General features: G+C 44.6%; 1 protein-coding gene across 4 annotated transcripts in view; it reads left to right on the top strand.

Moving 5' to 3' along the window:
• LOC141144605 (epidermal growth factor receptor-like) overlaps positions 1-20,166 on the top strand; it is a 285,658-nt gene that overhangs the window by 107,563 nt on the left and 157,929 nt on the right. For all 4 annotated transcript variants that reach the window (XM_073630457.1, XM_073630456.1, XM_073630458.1 and 1 more), the window contains exon 2: positions 14,223-14,374. In XM_073630457.1, coding sequence (XP_073486558.1) covers positions 14,255-14,374 — 120 coding nt within the window. In that variant the 5' untranslated portion in view covers positions 14,223-14,254. The remainder of the gene's footprint in view (positions 1-14,222; positions 14,375-20,166) is intronic.

Here is a 20,166-nt window from a genome sequence, read left to right on the forward strand (position 1 = left end):
ACACCGGTCAATTGTGAACTGGACCTTAGTTGGACTGCTAAAGGCTCTATAGCCAGGGCAAACAGGAGGGGTGAAAGTGGACACCCCTGCCTGGTGCCCCGAAATATAGGGAAGGGGTCCGAGATAATACCATTAACCCGTATTCTGATCAGTGGATCCATATACAACAGCCATACCCAGGAAATAAATACCGGGCCAAAGCCATAGGATTTCAACAAGTGAAACAAATACGGCCACTCTACCGAGTCGAAGGCCTTCCTTGTATCCAAAGAAGCCACCACTCTAGTCCCGGAGTTGTCATGAACAGTCTGAAGATTTAGAAAAAGCCTCCTAATGTTCATTTGAGTGCACCTACCCTGGATAAATCCTGTTTGGTCTGCATCTACCAGTTTGGGGATGACTGCCTGCAGCCTACCTGCAATTATTTTGGCCAATATTTTTGTATCAACATTCATCAACGAGATCAGACGGTAAGAGTCACACTCCCGGGAAACCTTCCCCCCTTTAGGGATCAGAACAACCAAAGCTTCCCTCATAGAAGGGGGTAACCCACTGTCCGACCTGGCTGCATTGAACACTCTAAGCAAACGGGGAGCTAGGCCATAGCGAAAGGCACAATACCACTCCGATGGAAGACCATCTAATCCAGGGGATTTTCTAGGGGGAAAGGAGGCAATCGCCTCCTCCACCTCCTCTACCGTAATGCCAGCATCCAAAGCAGTGCTGTCATCATCGGACAATCTAGGGAGATCAATATAATCTATGTATGTTTCCACTGCTTCTGTCCCCAGAGGAGCACAAGACTTATATAGATCTTTATAGAAAAGAACAAAAGTATTCAAGATATCTGCCGAGTCACAGACTTCCAGCTTGCAGTCATCAAAGACCGATTTGATATGGACCGAAACATATTCCGGCCGCGCCAAGTATGCCAGTAATCTGCCATTCTTGTCGCCAAATTCAAATATACGCCTGCGCTGGGCCAGGCTAAGCTTCGTGGTATGCTCGGTTAGTGCTGTCTTGTAATCCCTGGTTTTCATCCTCAATGTCAGCAGCCTCTCCTTGGTGGGGTCCCACGCCAGGGACACTTCTGTTTCCTTATTTTGCAATGAGGAAGCTAACCGTTTCTTAAATCCATTTACTTCCGCCTTTAAACACCCCCCTCAGCGTGGCGTGGTCAATGAAGAAGAAATGACCCAGAACCGACATTATCAACCCAGTAATGTTTGATAGCCTCTGTGCACTTGATTTTTACATATTCTTCCTGAAGCCAGCTAGCCTCCATCCACCAGAGACGCAACCCAGGCTTCGGTCCCAGATTGAGCTCCAACAGCATAGGGGAGTGATCAGATAGTGCTCTGGGTAAGTAGGACACCTTCTTAACCAATGTCATTTCCTCCCCCTCAGTCAGGATAGTGTCTATTCTGGAGAGCGTCTTGTGCGTTTCCGAATAGCAGGAGTAGTCCCTATTATCAGGATGGTGAAAACGCCAGACGTCTCTAAAATCATGAGCAGGCATCCACCCCGCCAGGGGGGTAGGAGTGCCAACTGTCCCCCCCAACCTATCCAAAACTGAATCAGAGACAGAATTGAAATCACCCAAAATGTAGATCCTCCCCTCCGCTACCTCATATGTATCCTTCATCATATCATCCAGATGAGTTAGCGCAAAGGGAGGAGGAACATACAAATTCACAAATGTCAGTAACTTATTCATTACCTGCAAAACCAGAATAACATACCGCCCTTTAATGTCAGTTCCTACCGTTTGAATGGATATGGGCATTTCCTTGGTGACCAAAGTAGAGACTCCCCTCGCATACGAGGAATAGCTGGAATGATAAGCCCCAGCAATGTGAGCCAGTTTTAGGGAAAGAAGCCTGGAGCCCTGAAGATGAGTCTCCTGGAGCAGTATTAGTTGAGGTTTGCATTTTTTAATATAATCAAATATCAAAGAGCGTTTAAATTTAGCGTTTAGGCCTCTGACATTCCAGGCCAGAACCTTAAGATTTACCTCCATGACGGGTATGTAGAAGGAAAGAAAAGAATCGAGTGGATGTGTGCCCTCCACCGTTGGGTATGATCATCTATAGAGTTGGGTCTCCAGGCTACTCCCCCCGCGCACACACCATAGCACTTTAGGCCTTGGGCAATACCTAATGCAGAAACACCGAATGAAGACAATCCCATCTGTACACTAACATAAAACCCTTGTCCCAAAAAACTCCCCGACTTCCCCCACTCCCCTCCCTGCACCCAGCCCCAACTTGCCAGGCACTTTATTCCCATAACCTGAGTTCGAGTAGGTAACAGAGGTGTGACTTAGAACTGTCACATGAGACCGGTCGCCAAAGGGCGGCCGTCTCTTACCAGAAATTAAACAACTATTCTCCCGTTATTGGACAAGAGAAGGTATAAAAATAAGAAAAGTCCAATACTATGTAAATTGTGCCTAGAGCATCTTGCAGACTTAGCATATATTGCTGGCAAGTGACATAAACAGTCACAATATCAGCAAAAATAACAAAGAATGGTATAAAATGAAACAAAAGAAAAAACAAAAATGTTCTGTTCCTCAGGTTGTTTGTCCCATGGGAGGATCATCAAACTTGTACATCTGTACAGGTGTAAGTGCATCTTCCAGAACTGTGCAGTATCAATAGCAACTCTAAATGCCAGCACAGAAAAAAAATAAGTAAGGGGGGAAAAAACATCTCAAACTAAAGCAAATGCAAATCGCCTCCAGACATATATGAAAAATGACCTGTAGGAGGAACCAGAATATCATTGAAGATTGATCCTCAAAAGAAGCAAACAAAAAAAACCTAAATCAAAAAGTTCAGCTGACAATTCTTCTGTTTGACCCCCGGCCTTGTGCTTCCTCCATAGGGCGCAATCATCATGGCGGGTGAGGAGAAACCCTGTTTCGCTTATTAAAGAAATATGTTTTCCCGTTATCCACCACCCTCAACTTGGCAGGGTAAAGCATGCTGTAGATCAGGCTAAGGTCTCTCAATCTCTTCTTTACAGGTTGAAAAGAGGCCCTCTGCTTCTGGGTAGCAGCAGAAAAATCAGGATATATTGATATACGACATCCGTCGATCATTAAATCAGGGCCCATCCGGGCTCCCCTCAGGATATTTTCTCGATCACGGAAGTGCAATACTTTTGCTATCGTGGATCTCGGGGGGGCTCCCTTCGGAGGAGCCCGGCCTGGAATGCGGTGTGCCCTTTCAATGGCAAACATGCTTGTAAAGGTGTTAGGAGGCATATGTTCCAGCAACCATTTCTCAAGGAACTCTTCAGGATGCCTCCCCTCCACCCCACCAGCCTGATATTGTTCCTTCTCATACGATCTTCCATGTCAGCCATCTTTAATGTATGTTCAGACAGTGTCTTCTTAGTCACCTGTGCTGCTGTATCCAAGGGTCTGACTACATCTTCCAGGGAAGTAAGGCGACGGTCTGTGAGCTGTGTCTTCTCCCTTAGTTTTTGCATGTCATGCTTCATGAAGGAGAATTCCACCTTCAGCTCCTCAAAGTGATCTATCAACTTGCTCTGACATCCCTGTATGGCAGCCATGATCTGAGTTAGGGATGGTTCCTCTCCCCCCTCCACAGTCCTGTCAGCACTGGCCCTGCAGTCTCTCAGCCTGTCTAAGGATCTCTCCCTCCTCAGCACATCAGCCCTCTGGGGTTTAGGACTCACCCTGTCCTGCTGAGGTGACACCTGCTGCGGATTATCCTCGGGTCTGTGAAGCGACGGCCATTCATCCTCCTCCTCCTGTGTGTCGGAGCCATTTTGGGAGCCCCAGGCATATTTCGCCAACCTTTCTCCGGTCAATTTTGGCCAGGGGGGGCCATACTTCACCATGCCCCTGTACTCATCCCCCACACTCCTGAGAAGAAAGCGGGTGTTTTTTGCCCAGGATTACCGCAGGATCTGCTGTCTGCTGACGGAGCTCCGTTCCCAAGCTCCTCACATGCCGCTCGCTGGCTCCACCTCCCAGTCTGGCGTTTTTTAGGAATTCTTTGATCTTCTCAGTTTTCTCTATTTCCTGTTGTCCCTTCTGGTTTACAAAAAATAGAGCCCCATATAGCTCCTGAACACTTTCGCTATCTCATTAGTTGTATATACTATTTCCCAATTCTTATTTTGAATTTTTTTCTATATAATTGATTTCTCTTTTCTTTTTCAACATTCTCGCTAAGTGTTTGCTCACTTTATTTCCCCATTGATGTCTTTCTTTTGCTATTCTAAAGAATGTCCTTTTTGACTCCTGTTCCATAATGTCCTTAAGTTCGTCTCTCTTGTTGACTAATTGGTGGAATATCTCCTGATGTTGTCCTTTATGTTGCTTGTGTCCTTGTTCTAATCTGTATATCTCTTCTTTTAGAGTATTCATTTTTTGAATTCTCTCTTTTTTTTTCCCCGCGCCAATGGAAATGAGGACACCCCTAATATAGGCTTTATGTGCCTCCCACAGGGTAGCACCTGAAACTTCCCCTGTATCATTGACTAGGAAAAAATGTTCTATTTCTTTATTAACTGCTTCAGCTACTTTCTCATCCTGTAGAAGGGCTTCGTTCAGTCGCCATGAGTATGGCTGTCTTTGAATTCCTGGTATCCCCATCCTCATCGACACAGGGGAATGATCAGAAAGCGTAGATATTTCTATGCTTGTTTCCATTACCTGCTCCAATAGCCTATGCTCCACCATTATATAATCCAGCCTCGAGTACGTCCCGTGTGCAGGGGAGAAAAACATATAATCCTGTGTCTTCGGGTGCTGCGCCCTCCACACATCCATCATTTGGCATTGATGCATTTTCTGTTTGGTCATTTTTAACAGGGCCTTATTTGTCCACTGTACACGGGACGTACTATCCAAGATCGGGTCTATACAGAAATTCAAGTCTCCAGTCAATATCACATCCCCCGTCTTAAAATCCATTAACCTGCCCATGGCCTGTTTCAAGTACTTTATGGGGTTTTTATCAGGACAATATATATTTGCCAATGTAAATGTCCTTTCCCCCAATCTGCTCTTTAAAAAGAGGTATCGGCTTTCGGGGTCTGTCATCCTATCTTCCAGTATGAATCTTGTCATTTTCGCGAACCCAATTGCCACTCCCTTGGCCCTCTTAGGTAATAAGTCCCCATAGTACCAAGTCTGAAAATCTTTAGAATATAATTTAATGTTTGTGTCCTGGGAAAGGTGGGTCTCCTGTAAAAACACCACTTCAGCTCTATACTGCTTAAGTTTTTTTTTTACATTTTGTGTCTCTTGGCTGGGGAATTTAGACCTCTAAAATTATATGTCAGGAAATTTGTTTCTGTCATCTATTTTTTTTTTCCCCTTCCTCCCCCACCTTTATGTATTCCTCTGTCCTTCTTCTAAATTTGGACTGCTTGGGGGGGTCTCCAGGCCTCCGATAAAATGTGGTCCGATAGGGCCGAGGTCTTTCCTGGGTGTTTCCTTGCCTCTTAACGATTGGTGGCTGGTAGACCTTAATATGGGGTTTCTGTCCTCCACCAATCATTCTGGATTTTCCCCACCCAATGCATCTCTCACTTACATTAGGGGTCCCGGAACTCTTACATATCTGAGGAATTTGAACCCTTTGATGGAGGTTCTGTCTACTGTGGGTGGTTACTGTTTGTCCCTGCAAAGGACTTCTCCCCCCACCCCACCCCGGCCACATATTGACCCCAGAACCAAAGGTAGGACTACACTCCGTTCCCACCGTGGCTCTCTGATCTTGAGGTGTGGCTCCAACCGCGCCCCCCCCTCCCGCCCCCTCACCCAAAATCTGGGGATGCTGGGGTGGGCCGTGAGCGCAGAGAGATGCCATTCGATGCCACTTTTAAACCCTCCACACATAGAACCTCATCTGTCACTCTATTAATCCTATGGACAGTCTTTTAAGAAGTGCCTATGCAACCAGCGGTATAGATGCAATCCAATAAGTATGAGAATAGGCTGATAGAAAGTGCAATTGAAAACAGCAGATATGCAGGCTATGCAGGTACTGTAGGTCTCCCTTCAATTCAAAGAGCTAACAGATATACAAAAATGCAGGTTTAGACAGTTCATAAAAAGTCGCCCAGGAGTAATGCAATTTAGCACGGGGACAGTCAAGACGGCTTTTGGTGAAACACTCTTATTTAAACACGTGGAATGCAACAGTACCTTTGTGTCAGCTTCAGTAATCACATGTTCTCCTGGCTTGCTCTGCTCTTACCCAGCATTTATGTCCACGATAATGCTGGATGACAAACAATCTGTCAGCTCTTACTTTGACGGGGTCCCTCTGCACTGTCCTCTGAATCCTGTGAAACACCTTTACATCTGCTCAGCCATCCGTTCGTCCTGGGATCCGTGCTGGGAGACCGGGGGGTAGCGAGGATAGCCGTGGGGCTCAGTCCTCCAGTGTCCCACTGGTTCAACACCGTGCCTCCCGACCGGCTAAAGAGCAAACTCCGAGCCAGTGGAGGGTCCTCATATGTGGCGTCCCCGCAACGGCATTCCTGGATCTCTCCTTCATGCTCTCCTTGGGGGCACGGTTAGGGCCCTCCCTCAGCAGGAGAGCGGCACTCCCAACTTCTCAACAACTTTATCCCTGTCCTATCTGGTTTATTCCTTGGCCTTCATGATGCTGTTTTTTCACTAATGTTCTCCAACAAACCTCTGAGGGCTTCACAGAACAGCTGTATTTACACTGAGATTAAATTACGCACAGGTGGATTCTATTTACCAATTATATGACTTCTGAAGGCAATTGGTTCCACTAGATTTTAGTTAGGGGTATCACAGTAAAGGGGGCTGAATACAAATGCATGCCACACTTTTCAGACATCTATTTGTAAACAATTTTGAAAACCATTTATCATTTTCTTTCCACTTCACAATTATGTGCCACTTTGTATAGAAAGCGTATGCAATGCAACATAAATAATGTATATATCAATGAAATGTACCATCGTCCAAATCAGTTGAGAAGGATAATTTGGGAGTATGGGCCCCACCCCAGACTCAACCAATGAAAAAAGGGCAAGTGGTCTATTGCGGTACATATAAGAGAGGTATACATATATAGTACGAATCACTGGTAAAATTTCACAAAATGTATTTATACAAAAATAGCAAAAGGACAACAAAACATATAATTTATAAAAGGTTCAGATGGCATAATATTTCAACATGTTTCGGGGTTTACCGCTTCATCAGGACAATACATCTGTAAATATAGATGAGAATACAAAAGTAAGTACCATATAGAGGATTTTTACAGCAATTATAGAATGGGGAGGGTAAAATGAGATAATAGAACTGCTTACCCGAGCCTCGGAGGGTGTGCAGCAACGAGGCAGCCCGGCTAAACCTCCCCTGGTGATTGGGAAGGGGATAAAAGATACCGGCTAGCATCTGAGTAAAATAGTATGAAAATGGGTAATCAGCTGATCAATGTAAGTGTCAGTGTTATATAATAGAATGATAGAATGACACAACAACAATAATAGGAGAAACATACCAGCGTGTGGGAAAATCACACCATGATTGGGAATAGGAAGCGGAGGGAGGTAGGGTGGGGGGAGTGAAAGAGAGATAAGGAGAAGGGGAAAGAGGAAAGGAACAGAAATGAGGTATGAAGAGAACATATGGGACAAGGGAAGAACAGAAAACAGTCCGAAGAACCAACGGGGGGTAGGAGGTTCAGAGGAAAGAGGGGAAAGAGATATGAAGGGGGATTGAGTGAGATGAGTGACCATGAGTGAAATGAAAACAATTATTCCCGCGCTATCATATGTGAGAACGTAAGAACTTAAAGGGAGAGCTGCCTGCACCGAATCGGGTACAACCAGACCCTCACAGAGAATGAAAATATATAAGAAGTAGGTGCCGCGCTCATCCAAGCAGAAAAACCATAGATGGTAGGGTAAACTACTCCTAATGCCTGTGATAATCCACACTAAATATACAAGAATAAGTCTTTATATATATTAAATATAGTGGTGGTCCCTAGGCAGGGTCAACCGCTACACACCATATATGTTCAAAAAATAAAATAAAATTATAAGGTGCACTAATGCTCTGTGCTACAATAATAACAGTGTAAATCCAAGTCCTAAAATAGCAGTAATAAATAGAAGTGTAGCAATCAAAACGGATGAATAATAATAAATAAATCAATAAATACAAAGTGCACGCGTGCTCAGTGATGTAACAGATGCTAATAAAGTGCAGAGGTGCTAATAGCAAAACTCAATATTAGCTCCTATATAAAGTGAAAAAATCCCAATACAAAAAATAGAATATATAAAAAATATATGGGTGCCACAAATCTACTATACATATAATCCTCAAAAGTGGCCATGTGCAACATGAAAACACACATCCATGTGATCCTTTAAAAACAGTTCAATTAAGGTGTATTCATAAAGAAGAGCAATCCTTCTTCATAGAGTGATATCAACTTCTTAGCATGCAGATATAAAGTGGGGTGCTGCAAATGTGACACAATAGTGCTCCTCTTCGTGTATACACACTAGTAGGTAGTGGCCCCTTACCTTAGGGTAATGGGGTAACAGCCAAAAACCAGTACTGGGGGTACCATCCTTTCACTTCCTTCTCAATCCATACGATCCCATCCCTGGACCATATTCCCTCAGCAGATAAAGGGGCACGGAAATATAAAAAGGCAGGTCCCACAATAGTGTAGTATTGTTTGGCAAGACAGTTTTATTCAAAAACAGCATAGGTACTCACATAAAAGTAAACAAACAGCGCTTCTCTCCAACGAGCGGCGAGCTCGTAAGCCTCTATCAGCATCGGTGCCTGTCCTGTCCCTACGCGTGACGTCACTGCACACGTGACTTCCTGAAGAAGTTAATTAGTTAATTATTAAGGATCCATTGACTTCTCCCTAAGTTTGGTCTAGTTGTACTTTCCTCTTCTACCAGGTGGCTGGGCACTTGGAGGTATTAGATTGAGAAGGACAACTCAAGGTCAGGTTATGGGTATATGGGGTATCTCAGCCAATGGGCAGGGATTTTGCTGAATCCCTTGGCCTGCTGGCAGAGCCTATATATCCGGGTGAGGTCAGGTGATCCAGGTTCTTGTGTGCCACCCAGACTGCCATCTGGGTGAATGGGTGTCATCTTCCCTAGACTGCTAGGCCGGAGATTAGGCCTATCCCGGGGGCATCAGGCTGCCAGGCTGTGTGAGGGCCTATCCAGAAGTAAGAGGGCAGCACAGGGTTGGGACTGCGGCTTGCAGTCAAACCAAAAGCGACAGTTGTGCTGGCCAGAGAACCAGTCGTGGTCAGAGGTAGAAGGGAGGCTGTCGCCACCAAGGGACCAATCGCCTTTACCAGGGACCACGGTGAGTAATTGAAGCAAGTACCAGAGCATTTGTCTGCATTTGTATTCAGCCCCCTTTACTGTGATACCCCTAACTAAAATCTAGTGGAACCAATTGCCTTCAGAAGTCACATAATTGGTAAATAGAATCCACCTGTGCGTAATTTAATCTCAGTGTAAATACAGCTGTTCTGTGAAGCCCTCAGAGGTTTGTTGGAGAACATTAGTGAACAAACAGCATCATGAAGGCCAAGGAATAAACCAGACAGGACAGGGATAAAGTTGTTGAGAATTGAACTGTTTTTAAAGGATCACATGGATGTGTGTTTTCTGTGTTTTCATGTTGCACATGGCCACTTTTGAGGATTATATGTATAGTAGATTTGTGGCACCCATATATTTTTTATATATTCTATTTTTTGTATTGGGATTTTTTCACTTTATATAGGAGCTAATATTGAGTTTTGCTATTAGCACCTCTGCACTTTATTAGCATCTGTTACATCACTGAGCACGCGTGCACTTTGTATTTATTGATTTATTTATTATTATTCATCCGTTTTGATTGCTACACTTCTATTTATTACTGCTATTTTAGGACTTGGATTTACACTGTTATTATTGTAGCACAGAGCATTAGTGCACCTTATAATTTTATTTTATTTTTTGAACATATATGGTGTGTAGCGGTTGACCCTGCCTAGGGACCACCACTATATTTAATACATATAGGGCTTATTCACGTATATTTAGTGTGGATTATCACAGGCATTAGGAGTAGTTTACCCTACCATCTATGGTTTTTCTGCTTGGATGAGTGCGGCACCTACTTCTTATATATTTTCATGAGTGAAATGAGTGACCAGAAAACTCCACAGTGAGCATGTTACTGGTGGATGTGAAACAAAAACGTGAAGTGTTGAACAAAAAACACCCCCCCAAAAAAACACATAATAGGTGGGATAAGTGAACAAACTAGACAACCGGGAACTGTGAACAAGGGGGTGATGAGGGCAAAAGATAAAACTGACATTTACCTAAGACATAAATATATTAGTGTATGGAGCCCAGAGATCTATAGCCATGGGGGTATGTAGACATCACAGGTTTGAATAGGCCTGAGTTGACTGCATCAAGCATGCATAGCAACAGGCATGAGAACATTGGAAGAAATGTCCAGGATCTAGAGGGAGTAGATATATGATAAAGACATCATTGGTAAACAGTTAAATATATTAGTGGTAGCAAAGTATGGTGTGGCCATCTGTCACCTACAAAGGTGTGGCCAGACACAAGTATATACAATGTAAACCAAGCTCACCAGTGATGTAATGTTCCAGGGCTTGTCTGGGTCTCCTGCTAGCCTGGGTCTTATAGCGGAATAATATATATCCCCTTCAACCTCGTGACGTGAATCGGCACCGGCATCGGCATCCGACGACGTCACGGGGTCAAGGGTCCCGCAGTGCATGCGCACTAGCCTCAAAGCCGCTGGACAAGTAATGACGCACATATGATGTGCGGGCATCTCCAAGATACTGGGCAGTACCCAGGCAGAGCATGCATGCGACAGTATTGCACGTGAGCCTGCACAGAGGGGCGGGACCTAGGGGTCCCAATTGAGGCAGGTGCAAGCAGCCAGGGAGGCATCCACCAGAGGGAGAGCTAACACCTGGCCACCAGGGAACCTACCAATCGCCACAAAGATAGATGGAGTCAGGGGGATCCAAATGCCACCGTACCTACCTACTATATATGTATACCTGTTTTATATGTACCGCAATAGTCCACTTGCACATTTTTTCTTGGTGAGTCTGAGGTGGGGCCCATACTCCCGAATTATCCTTCTCATGTGCCACTTTGTTTTGGTCTGTCACATAAAATCCCAATAAAATCCATTTATGTTTTTGGTTGTATCACGACAAAAGGTGGAAAATTTCAAGGGGTATGAATGCTTTTTCAAGACACTGTAATTTTTAATTTTAGGTTTAATATGGCTTTAAATTGGAGTCAGCAATTTTAGTACAGAAGAATAGCTGTACAACTGTGGAAGATTGATGCAAGGCTGGAGTTTAGCACTACTATTTATCATTGTGCTTCATGTCATGTCTCTATCTGCTGTGCACTCCCTGATGTACTTTTGTTTACCCACTTTTGTCACCTCAGTTTCCTCCCCACTGCCATTTTTTTCCCAGTTTGAGGCATGCTGGATATCCTCTACCATATACAGTATGTAGCAGAATCTTTGACCTCTTCCAGCCTAATGAGAACCCTTAAGGCCAAACATAGCATCAACAAGAGGACAGCCGTACAGGGAAAGGCCCCAGGCAAGGTGCCACTTCTGCACATGCAGGATTGCTGTTTCCCATGGTAACAGTACTTAAACAGTTCCGAATCCTAACTCAAAGTAACACTTCTTTCAGCTGTGCTACAACTTCTCCTTGTAGTTTTTCAGCCCCTTGAGCTCCTGGTCTCTCACTAGACCCACTGATTCACTAACTCTGAATCCTGTGAGGTCCTCAAGGCCTTTGCGGTGGTATCTCCCTCAAGCGTCACCCACACTTCTCTGCTGGGTCCCTAGATTGGCACTTCGGATACCTTCAAGCTTCACCCCTGCTGGCCGGCTTGGTCCTTAGCTTGGCACACAAGTCTGCTCTGCAAGCGTCACTTCCGCTGGTTGGGTCTCTGACTTGATCACTGCCTGAAGTTTCCTGATTCTCCATTCCGTGTCCGTTCGGTGAGAATACTGCTCTGGTACTTGCTTCAATTACTCACTGTGGTCCCTGGTAAAGGCAATTGGTCCCTTGGTGGCGACAGCCTCCCTTCTACCTCTGACCATGACTGGTTCTCTGGCCAGCAGAACTGTCGCTTTTGGTTTGACTGCAAGCCGCAGTCCCAACCCTGTGCTGCCCTCTTACTTCTGGATAGGCCCTCACACAGCCTGGCAGCCTGATACCCCCGGGATAGGCCTAATCTCCGGCCTAGCAGCCTGGGGCAGATGACACCCATTCACCCAGACGGCAGTCTGGGTGGCACACAAGAACCTGGATCACCTGACCTCACCCGGATATATAGGCTCTCCCAGCAGGCCAAGGGATTCAACAAAATCCCTGCCCATTGGCTGAGATACCCCATATACCCATAACCTGACCTTGAGTTGTCCTTCTCAATCTAATACCTCCAAGTGCCCACCTGGTAGAAGAGGAAAGTACAACTAGACCAAACTTAGGGAGAAGTCAATGGATCCTTAATAATTAACTAAAGTAGCTACTCCTGAGAAGGAATTTGGCAAGGAGCTCCCTGACCAGTGGCGGTGCATCCATAAGGGCGCACAGGCGCCGCCCCCTCTCTCCTGCCATCCCCCTCTAGCACCAATAGATAGATTCATGCATTGCATGAATCTATCTACGGCCGCTGCTGCCACCCCCATTCAGGTGCCCGGCCCCTTTTCGGGTGCAGGGCGCCTGAATTACAGCGGCGGGGGGTTGTTTTGAAGCACCTGATTAGAGCCATAGGCTCTAATAGGCGTCAAAAAAGGTGACCTCGCAGGTCACTCAGCTGTCTTAGAAAAGCGAATGAATATTCACTTTCATAACACTAAACCGCCTCTCCGCCAATCAGGTGCTCAGATCTGTTACCCGTCACCTGATTGGCTGAAACGACAGGCGCTGTGATTGGACGCCAGGCGTCCAATCATAGCAGAGGACGGGAAGAGAGGACAGGAGAAGACACCGAGGAGCATCGAGGAGTTGTCCCACCGAGACAGGTAAGTGCAGGCAGCGGGCCGGCGGGGGGCACACTGGCAGCATTTAATATGGCACAGTGGCTTTGTTTGATGGGGCACAGTGGGAGCAATTGATGTGCACAGTGGTGGCAATTGATGGGCACAGTGGCGGCAATTGATGGGCACAAGTGGCTGCATATGATGGGCACAAGTGGCTACATTCGATGGGCACAGGTGGCTGCATTTGATGGGCACACGTGGCTGCATTTGATGGGCACAATGGCTGCATACGATGGGCACAAGTGGCTGCATTTTATGCGCACAAATGGCTGCATTTAATGGGCACAAGTGGCTGCATATGATGGGCACAGTGACTGCATTTGACGGGCACAAGTGGCTGCATTTGATGAGCATAAGTGGCTGCATTTGATGGGTACAAGTGCCTGCATATGATGGGCACAGTGGCTGCAAATGATGGGCACAGTGGCTGTGTTTGATGGGCACAAGTGGCTGCATTTGATGGGCCACGTGGCTGCATATGATGGGCACAGTGGCTGCAAATGATGGGCACAGTGGCTGTGTTTGATGGGCACAATGGCTGTAATTGATGGGCACAGTGGCTGCAATTGATGGGCACAGTGAGGCTGCAATTTATGGGGGGGTGTTTCAGTATTTTTCAGTTTGTTTGCGCCCCCCCAAAAATTTTGAGCACCAGCCGCCACTGTCCCTGACTAAACCCCAGGGCGCTACATATAAAATAAACGAGGTTGTGTGTTTCTGCTTAAAAAGGCCACATCCCTAATATGGCTATAGAAAGAAATCTCCCCTCAGAAAAATTGGGAATTTTTAGGCTTAAGGAATGTGCAAAGGAGGGGAGATTTATTTTTCGATATCCTCTCCCATTGTTTTCCTACATATCCATCCAGGCCATTCCATTCTTTCTTCTGAGATTATCCCAGCAAAGCGCAGTAAAACATAGCATCCAATTATATTACTATTTATGCACATAGGAAAAAGTCAGGTTTCATGTTTTATATTTCTGTATAAAAAAAGGTTGAAAATGCACTGCATAAATGAAATGGCTTCAATACAATTCATAGGACCTGAGTTTTTTTTTAATACTATTCTCTTTCAGTTTGCCTTGGAACTGCTAACTTGTTTTCAAGAATGGGACCAGTAGATGAACATTACCAATCAATGAAGAAAACTTTTAGTGGCTGTGAAATTGTGCTTGGAAATCTGGAGATTACTTTCCTGGAACCCTACCATGATGCATCATTTCTTGAGGTATATATGTGATCAGTATTGCTATACTGAGAAATCTAAAGCCCCGTACGCATGGGCTGAATATCGCCCGAAATCAGCTCTTACAGTAGAAAATGGCTGACTTTCAGCCCATGTGTCCAGCTGCCCATGAGACAGAAGCCGATATCACGACTGGCTTCTGTAGAACAAGCATGCTTGAAAACCAGCAGCTGATCAAGATTTGATCAGTGCTTGCAGCTAATGGCTGCAAGTGCTGACCGGTGTGTTCTGGCGGGGGAAGGGTAGACAAGTAGTGGTTAATACTGCCCCAGCCATGAGGGAAATAGTTCACCTGTTTCCTGCTGAGCTCTGCCTCTCTCTCCCCATGATATAAATAAAAGGGGGGAGGACTCTGCCTCACCGAGTCACAGTATGCATGGGAAAAGACACAGACAGCCAGCAAGATGTAACCTTCAGCTGTTGCTTCTGTCAGGGTTCTCTGCCTTTTAAGGAGTCCCAATTTCTGACGAAAACCTGTGTCCTGGAGCCTTCCACATGTAAGGGGATTGCTGGGACCTACAGTCCTCCATGAAGCCACTGATGTGTTGAATTTTCTTGATCATGGATGCCAGTAATGGACTCTATCTTGTACAGGTACACTGGGGCAGCCACAAGCCCTAAAGTTCAGGACCAGGGATGTTAGGAAAAGACTGCACTTTATGTTGAACTGTTGTGTTAACTTATTCTTCAGTACAGCTTGGAACCGTTGCCTTTACCTGGTCTAAAGTTTCTAAAGGGGTGCAATGTAAGTAGCCGCAACATATAGTCTACAGCCCTGGTCACTAAAACACATTAGGGTTTGATGATGACATTAATGTAAAGAGTTAATACAGTGTGAAGACACAAGTGGTTACCAAGGAAGAGCAACGAAGGGTTCTCTAGCAGCATGTCTTTAAGTGTGTACATGTGGTAGGTGAGATGTTGTTGGTTACATTGCTTCAGCCGAAATCCGTCTCCCATAGCAGCAGGAGCAGATCTGCACCACCGGGGCCCTCATATTGTGCACAGGTACGGAAGAGTTAAGTGAAGTGCATGCATGGAGCCCGCGTTAAGTGCACAGCGGGACCCCATAACGTTACTGGGAGTAAGGTAGCAGTGATATGCTGGACAGGGGGGAGAGGGCATTGGCTAGCGGCTCTGCGTGTCCCTCCTAAATGCTCAAGTGACCGTGTTGAAGCTTAATACATCAAGAGAGCTTGCTGGAGTTTATGTTTAGTCATCTGTCCGGGTTGTGAGCGTGGCTCAAGTAAAGGTACTCCATGGGTATGGCAGTGACCCTGTACAAGGTGCCTAGCATAGCCCAGAAGAACACACCAAAGAGTAGGCTGATTATGCAACCCTCGCTTGGCGCACAACAAAAAAGAAAACATGAAGGACGTGACGACCACCACACCCTACCTACCCCTTACAGGCGGTCCCCTGTCAGAGCACAATAGCACAGAAGGGAAAATAGCCACACTAACATTGCATAGTTAGTACAGGGACCTCTCCGTAACACGTGTACCAGGCTTTACATCAACTTTTTTGTCAAAGCTTTATAATACTCACTGTGTACACCTACTACCGCCTACATAGTTATTGAAAAAAGAAAGAGAAGGTACAGCGCTCTAATGACATAATATAGTGACCATAAATTATACAATCAAGTGTAACATACATACAGTGCATCCGGAAAGTATTCACAGGGCTTCACTTTTTCCACATTTTATGTTGCAGCCTTATTCCAAAATGGATTAAATTAATTATTTTCCTCAAAATTCTACAAACAATACCCCATCATGACAATATGAAAGAAGTTTGTTTGAAATCTTTGCAAATTTCTTAAAAAATAAAAAACGAAAAAAATCACATGTACATAAGTATTCATAAAGTAACAAAAATAATAGTGTGCTAGATTTCAAAATGACTAATTAATTAACAATATCCTCCAGTGAATAAGTGACACACTATATTATACATGCACAATAATCAAACAAGCTCTTGATTGCTGAAAAAACTTCAATCCAAAATGATACGTGCTCCGTGACAGTCTTTACAAAAAATATGTGTGCAAACAGATGATCATATTTTTTGTAAAGACTGTCACGGAGCACGTATCATTTCGGATTGAAGTTTTTTCAGCAATCAAGAGTTTGTTTGAATATTGTGCATGTATAATATAGTGTCACTTATTCACTGGAGGATATTGTTAATTAATTAGTCATTTTGAAATCTAGCGCAATACTATTTTTGTTATTTTATATAACCAGGCACCGCTCATCACCTGGCCAATACCATCTCTACAGTGAGGCATGGTGGTGGCAGCATCATGCTGCGGGGATGTTTTTCAGTGGCAGGAGCTGGGAGACTAGTCAGGATCAAGGTACAGATGAATGCAGCAATGTACAGAGACATCCTTGATCAAAACCTGCTCCAGAGCGCTCTGGACCCTTAGACTGGGGCGAAGATTCATCTTTCAACAGGACAATGACCCTAAGCACACTGCCAAGATGACAAAGGAGTGGCTATGGGACATCTCTGTGAATGTCCTTAAGAGGCCCAGCCAGAGCCCAGACTTGAACCCGATTGAACATCTCTGGAGAGATCTGAAAATGGCTGTGCACCGATGCTCCCCATCCAACCTGATGGAGCTTGAGAGGTCCTGCAAAGAAGATTTGGAAAAACTGCCCAAAAATAGGTGTGCCAAGCTTGTAGCATCATACTCAAAAAGACTTGAGGCTTTAATTGGTGCCAAAGGTGCTTCAACAAAGTATTGAGCAAAGGCTGTGACAACCTATGTACATGAGATTCTTTTAGTTTTTTTATTTTTAATAAATTTGCAAAGATTTCAAATAAACTTTTTTCACGTTGTCATTATGAGGTATTGTTTGTAAACTTTTGAGGAAAATAATGCATTTAATCCATTTTGGAATAAGGCTGTAACATAACAAAATGTGGAAAAAGTGAAGCGTTGTGAATACTTTCTGGATGCACTGTAATATGTAAATCCTAATAAAGTGACTCCAAAATTATTCAAAAAGTCCAAAGCATAAAAATAAATGTGCAAAACAACTTGCTGTTAATTCTTAAAATAATGTTCAGATCCTAATTAATAAAGTGCTTAAAACGACATATTTCAGCTGGAATCCATGTGAAAAACACTTCTCTGTGCAAAATAATCCTGTCTGGTCCCCAAAACAGATAATCCATCATTGCAAAGATATAGTGCCTATTTTCCTTTACAGTGCCACTATTTTCCTTTTTAGTGCCAATAAGAAAACATTCACCTGAGTTAGCAACCCCTTAATTAATAAAAGGACCTTTAAGAGGAACTGCAGTCTGCTCACTTAATTTGTAATAAAAACATCTTTGCCATTCTGAAGCTTCCCTCCAACCGCTTTGCAAATTATTTTATATATACTGTGATTCTGTACTTGCCAAATATGCTGCAGAAATCTCCCTCCACTGAGTCTGGCTGCAATAATTTTAACTGTGGGCAGCTGAAGCTGCTGCCTGTTCACTTCCTGGATTTACGCAGACACACAGAGGCACACATCCAGCTCTGCAGCTCTCATTGGCCCGATTATGAGTCATCCCCCCTCCCTTCCTGGCAAACTCTCACAAGAGTGAGAGAGAGAGCTGTGCATGATGTCATAAGCCTAGGCTTTTTACCAAACAAGAAACAGGAAGTTGGCTGTATAGGGTATTTACTGGCAGAAAAAAATGTTGCTATCCAAAGTTAAAACAACAAAGGCAGAAGATTTAAAAGATGGAAAGATGAAAAAATTTGGATTTTTTCTACAGCTTACCTGTAAAATCCTTTTCTTGGAGTACATCACGGGACACAGAGCAGTCATTACTATCTGGGTTATACGCCACCTACTGGTGAATGGACACTGGTAAATCAAACAAGAAGTCCTCCTCTATATAACCCCTCCTACACAGGAAGTACCTCAGTTTTGTAGCAAGCAATAAACTTCCAAGACAAGAGGGGAGGGATCTCTGTGTCCCGTGATGTACTCCAAGAAAAGGATTTTACAGGTAAGCTGTAGAAAAAAATCCTAATTTCTTTATTGTACATCACGGGACACAGAGCAGTCATTACTATATGGGACGTCCCCAAGCAATACCCCTGAGGGGAGGGAGACACCATTGGAAGAGACTGTCACTATTACTATTACTATTACTATTACTATTACTATCACTATTACTGTTTGTAATGCACTTAGACCAAAGGCAGTCTCCTCAATGTTCTTGACATCCACCTGGTAAAAACCTTGTGGATGTATAAACTTAACCACCTCAATACAGGGCACTTACACCCCCTTCCTGCCCAAGCCATTTTTCAGTTTTCAGCGCTGTCGCACTTTGAATGACAATTGCGCGGTCATGTTACACTGCACCCTAATTAAATTTTTATCATTTTTTCCCCACAAATAGAGCTTTCTTTTGGTGGTATTTGATCACCTCTGCGTTTTTTATTTATTGCGTTATAAACAAAAGAAGAGGGACAATTTTGAAAAAACACAATATTTTTTACTTTTTGCTATAATAAATATCCAATTTTTTTTTTTTTAACAAATTTTTTCCTCAGTTTAGGCCGATACGTATTCTTCTACATAAGGGACACGCCATCGGTCTCCTCTCCTCTCTGACAGGACGTGGATCTGTGTTTACATGCACAGATCCATGCTCCTGCTCTGTTACCCGGCAATCGCGGGTGCCCGGCGGACATCACGGCTGCCGGGCACGCGCACCGGGTCCCGAGCGACGCAGCGGGCATGCGCGCCCCCTAGTGGCTCGGGAGGGCGAGAACGTCATATGACGTCCTCCCAGAACAACAGAAGCCTCGTCCCGCCGTCATATGACGGTGGGCGGTGGCTTAGTGGTTAAAGACCAAATAGCGGTCTTGTACACCTGGACCACCGACACCTGATGGCAGATGGCCCAAGATACTCCCACACACCTGGTAGAGAATCTCTCCCCAGGAAAAAAAATGTGATTTTGCTCATTAAAATTATAGGCATCATTGATAAACTGGCAGATCCACTGCTAAACATTCGACCTGGATGCCGCCTGCCCTTCCTGGGCATTTCTGGCTGCACAAATCAGGATTCCTGACCTATGCCGACAACTCAAGTAGACCCTGAGCATCTGAACTACCTCTAGAGTAGGTAGCGATCTTTCTCCTGCCAACTGTGGATTAGAAGAAAAATATAAAAGCAATCTAGGCAATAGAGATGGATTAAAATGCAAAATTAACTTATGATGTGCGCCCAAGAACGGCTCCTTGCACGAAAGAGCGCCAACTCTGACACTCCACTTAGTGAAGTGATAGCAACAAAAGAAGCCATCTTCCAAGATAAGGGACTAACAGTCTCCCAATTGGTTAAAAATAATGGCCTTTGCAAAGACAGCCAAGAGCGAATCCCAGTCCCACACAAGAGTGGCCTGACGTGGGACTATCTACGCTACATTCTGTATGAAGTATGAATCCAGGAGTGAGAAACAATGGCCTCTGGAAAAAATGGATAGGGATGAACTTGAACCCTTAATGGTAGTTAAGGCCAATCTCATTTCCCCTACTGATTGGAGAAAGAAAATAAAAATTTCCCACTCATATTCCTGTGGCTTTCCCAGGAAAAGAAAAATATTTCCAAGTCCTGTAATCGAGGTTCCCTGAAACCAGCTTCCAGGGCTCAACAGTGTGGGGATACAGGACTCAAGACCATTAGGTCCCGCTGGACTGGGAGTGTTCAAAGAGCGACCCCCGTAAGACTCGCTTTGTCAGCGTA

This window comes from Aquarana catesbeiana, linkage group LG05, assembly GCF_042186555.1.
Source record: "Aquarana catesbeiana isolate 2022-GZ linkage group LG05, ASM4218655v1, whole genome shotgun sequence".
Classification (NCBI taxonomy): Eukaryota; Metazoa; Chordata; class Amphibia; order Anura; family Ranidae; genus Aquarana; species Aquarana catesbeiana.